Source organism: Colobus angolensis, unplaced genomic scaffold, assembly GCF_000951035.1.
Source record: "Colobus angolensis palliatus isolate OR3802 unplaced genomic scaffold, Cang.pa_1.0 Scaffold126, whole genome shotgun sequence".
Taxonomy (NCBI): Eukaryota; Metazoa; Chordata; class Mammalia; order Primates; family Cercopithecidae; genus Colobus; species Colobus angolensis.
Genome location: NW_012113808.1, coordinates 8,044,908 through 8,049,561, shown reverse-complemented (window position 1 = coordinate 8,049,561; position 4,654 = coordinate 8,044,908). Strand labels below are relative to the sequence as shown.

General features: G+C 40.8%; 1 protein-coding gene across 2 annotated transcripts in view; it reads right to left on the bottom strand.

Moving 5' to 3' along the window:
- Positions 1-197: 197 nt before the first annotated feature.
- MPZL1 (myelin protein zero-like 1) overlaps positions 198-4,654 on the bottom strand; it is a 65,762-nt gene continuing 61,305 nt past the window's right edge. For both annotated transcript variants that reach the window (XM_011933399.1, XM_011933400.1), the window contains one exon: positions 198-1,094. In XM_011933399.1, the coding sequence (XP_011788789.1) occupies positions 993-1,094 (102 nt within the window). In that variant the 3' untranslated portion in view covers positions 198-992. The remainder of the gene's footprint in view (positions 1,095-4,654) is intronic.

Here is a 4,654-nt window from a genome sequence, read left to right as displayed (position 1 = left end):
AAAAAAAAAAAAAGAAAGAAAGAAAAAGAGAAAGAAAAAAAGCAAAAGAAGGTGATTCTCTAGAGAGCACGCTCTGGGATATTGGAGAATGGCCGAGTGGCAACATAATGATCCCATTTCTGCCTACTTAGAAGGAAAGAAACTCCTCTCCTTTAGCTGTATGGTGACTGTTATTTCAAGCAGAAAGGACATCAGCAAAGAATAAAACCGATACCTTTTACTCTCCATGGTACAAAAGTTCTCAAGCAAAGCTTGGATTTTCTACTCAATCAGTATTGATCCAACAGTATCCAGAATGAAGTGACCTTCGGCATTTATCCTTTGCTAATCTTGCATTATGAATCCAGAAATTGATATGACACATTTCAAGGGTGCAACTTAAAGTAAGTCTACACAACATGTAAGGCTAAAAATTGCCCCATATTTTAGTGAGAAAAACATCAAACTTCTCAAATTGTTTTCAAGTGGCATAGCCAATGGATATTTTTTTAAAAGCTACAGACAAATAAATGGTACTGATACTGTGTTAAAGGCTCCTGGGTATGCTTCCATCATAGCATCTCCATCCTCCAACTACAATAAATGCTAAGACTGATTAAGCCCTTAGATTAAAAGGCCATGTCTACTGCAAATACTACAGGATCTGCTATTGTCTCCATTAAGGCAAACCATTTCTAAATGATGGTGAAAGGAATGTTTCTGAAATCTCCCAATTGTAAATGACCTGAAAAGAAAGTACAAAAACAGCAAGACAATGGGTACATATGTAGAATCATATCATCTTTTCATCATGCAACACTGGCTCCTACATCAGGAAGATTAAATAGAATATTTATACGCATCCTTTGTACACATCTTTCTCTCCCTCCGTGAGTACATATGTACTTGTCCTTGCCTGGGTCTCCAAGGCTGCATGTGCCATGGGCTACATTTTCTGCACAAGAGTCCAGTTTGGTTTTGTTTCTTGCTGAGGATATGTTCTAGGTCTTCTCTTAATTTTTTCGGATATCCGCATACACCACAGACTCTGACTTGTTAATCTTGTCACTGTGATGTCCGCCGGAGTGGTCTAACTGTGCATATATGACTGGGCCCTGGAAAAGGGATGCAGAAGGATTAGAGGTTTGAAAAAGCTGGCAGTTCCTTCAACTACAGGCATAGAAGCAATGATGAACGTGATCACATCAGGGTTCCAAAGCAAAGACTTCCCTCTTTTGAATGTCTTCAGGAAGACTTCTTATGGATGATATGTCCAGGACTGACTTTGAAACAAGATTGGACATACGTTGACAATAGTTAAAGCAGGTACCTGGGGCTTTGTTACATTATTCTTTCAAACCTTTTTATTATATTTCATTTTTATTTATTTATTTATTTATTTTTGAGGTGGAGTCTCGCTCTGTCGCCCAGGCTGGAGTGCAGTGGTGTGACCTTGGCTCATTGCAAGCTCCACCTCCTGCGATCACGCCATTCTCCTGCCTCAGCCTCCCGAGTAGTTGGGACTACAGGAGCCTGCCACCACGCCCGGCTAATTTTTTGTATTTTTAGTAGAGACGGGGTTTCACTGTGTTAGCCAGGATGGTCTCGATCTCCTGACCTCGTGATCTGCCCACCTCAGCCTCCCAAAGTGCTGAGACTACAGGCGCGAGCCACCGTGCCCAGCCTCAAACCTTTTTGATGTTTGAAAATTTCCGTAATAATATAATATTCCTTCTTAGGAATATCTCTTATCTTAATAGCTATTACAGAATTCCTCACCTCTTACCACTGGGGTAAGAGTCTTAAGGACTAAGATGGGAACTTCCACCCACCTGAGACCCACAGAAATCATGAGCTTCAGAATGATCAATCCATGCAAGAAACCAACGTATTTGGTGCCACCCAAAGATACAATCAATTTAATCTGGTCACATTACACAAATAGGTATAGTTTTAAGCAAATAGTTTAAAAGCATTTCAAATATTCTTTAATACAACTACTTACAGCATAATTCTTTTAGTCTGAGCCTATCGTGACCAATACAAATATTGCTTCCTTGATTTCTAGTATTAGATAACTGTTCTTCCTGTTTTAAAATAAAATTAAAAAGAAAAAACAAAAAACCACAATCTACACAGATATAAAGAAAAACCCTAAATAGAGTAAAGTAGGAAAGATCCTCTTCTTAGCCTCAGCAGTAAGGAAGAGATTACAATTCCAGGGAATTGTCAGGGTCCCATCCAGGAGAGCAAGGGAAGGTTGGGTGGCCTGGGGGCAGAGCGAATTCCCTAACTGTTGGGGGAAGAGGTCAGATAGGTGGCTGCACTTCATGACTCTTTCAGTCCAGACTCTTAAAATTGTAAACAACAGCAAAATAGCCCTGGTTTTCAAAGAAAAATTTAATATTACCCAATGTCAACTCTTCTCCCAATCTAGGGGAACTCTCCTTGAGAAGTCTAATAATGTGCTTAAACTTTCACTTTTGAAATCATAAGCTCAGTAGCCAAAAGCACATGGTTTAAAATAAACACACTTGGCCTCATCTAGGAGCCCTAACAACCTGTGTCCTTCGTATGTACCCTGGGGTTCTGTGGAGTTCCGGTACTCCAACGTCTACAGAAGGGACAGGCCCAGCTGTAAGGGCTATACAATGGTGCATCTAAAAACAGAGTTAGAAAATAACACTCGAGGCCGGGCGCGGTGGCTCAAGCCTGTGATCCCAGCACTTTGGGAGGCCGAGACGGGCGGATCACGAGGTCGGGAGATCGAGACCATCCTGGCTAACACGGTGAAACCCCATCTCTACTAAAAAAAAAAAAAAAAAATAACACTCGAGGACTAGATCCATTTGAATGCTGGCAGATCTGCAGTCTGAATTACGATATCGTCTTTGTTGAACCTTAGAGAAGAGCACTGGTCATGTGGTCCTGGGCATATTTGTAAATTTCTAAGCACAAGTTTCTTCATCTCTAAAATTGTACTACTAATAATATCTACATTTTTGTTTTTTGTTGTTATGAAAATTAAATAAGATACATAAAATTAAATAAGACACTACCTATAACTTAGGCAGTGTCTCACAGATAGCACTTAATACATGTTAGTTATTATTATGAACGTCTTGTTACACAAATACATTTTAAAATGCACTAAGGTAACTGATCAAGTAAATTAACTGATCAAGTAAACAAACTCTGTGTGTTTATCTTTAGTCTACAATGGCTGTCATGGGTAGTATTAACAGATCACATGGTTAATAATCATACAGACCCTCTATATTCATCTCAGAAAGCTGCAAGTTAAATGCTAACTCCGCCAAAAAACAAAGGGAAGTTAAAAAGACTGTTTTCGGCTGGGTGCGGTGACTCACGCCTGTAATCCCAGCACTTTGGGAGGCTGAGGCAGGCAGGTCATGAGGTCAGGAGATGGAGACCATCCTGGCTAACACGGTGAAACCTCGTCTCTACTAAAAATACAAAAAAATTAGCTGGGCGCGGTGGCAGGCACCTGTAGTTCCAGCTACTAGGGAGGCTGAGGCAGAAGAATGGCGTGAACCCGGGAGGCGGAGCTTGCAGTGAGCTGAGATCACACCACTGCACTCCAGCCCGGGCGACAGAACGAGACTCCGTCTCAAAAAAAAAAAAAAAAGACTGTTTTCTACTAGGAACAGAATAAAAACTAACTGTTCCCTGGTAACAGCTATTTCAAAGAATAGGACAGTCCTCCCAACATTAAATTATATACATTTTTAGATATAAGACTCCGTATCATAATTCCTAAAACTCACCAAAAGTTTTAGGGTATGTTCGTGGGAGAAGGGGTTTACAATGCGTGACTGACTGCACAAATGGCTACAAACTCTTTCCTTCACTGCATCTTACTCTTTGCAACATAATGCTGTAGGTCCTTCCATCAAGAGTAGAAATCTGTTTCTCTACCCCTGTTGAATCTGGGCTGATCTTGTGACCAGCTCTGACTAACAGAATGAAGCAGAAGTGACGCTGTGCAGCTTCCACATCCAGACCTCAACAGACTTTGCCGCTTCCACTCTCTTACTGATCTTAGGATCCACATAGCCACTATGACCATGTGAAGATGCCCAAGTTAGCCTGATGGCTGATGAGAGACGCATGGCCAAGCTGACCTCTCTCTGCCTGGTCAACAGCCTGCCAATGGTTATATTAAGTGAGACCACTGTAGACTGTCCAGCTACCATTCAACCTTCTAGCCAACTGCAGATGCACAAGTGAGCCAGCAGAGATCAGCTGAACTCACCCAGACCAGAATCTGCTCAACCAATCCATAGAATGGGAAGCCAAATAAATGGTGGCTGTTTTAGGCCACTATATTTTCAGGAGTTTGTTATGTGGCAGTAGATAATCAGTACGCTATGTGAGTAGAAAAGAATGAGAACAGAGAAAGTAAAGAGGAAAAAGAACACAGAATTATCTCTTAGTCTGTAAATGTTAAAATATCAATGAGGTCTTTCATGTGAGACAGTACTGTCTTTCATGTCAAAAGAATACAACTATCTGTTGAAAGTAAACGGGAAAACACTGAAGAAATCCCTTCCTGCTGATGGACTTGGTATTCTTCAAACGTTTACCACTGCCTGTTATCCTCATTCCTCTTCCCCCTTAGAATATAATAAGGTCTTTTTTTTTTTTTTTTTTT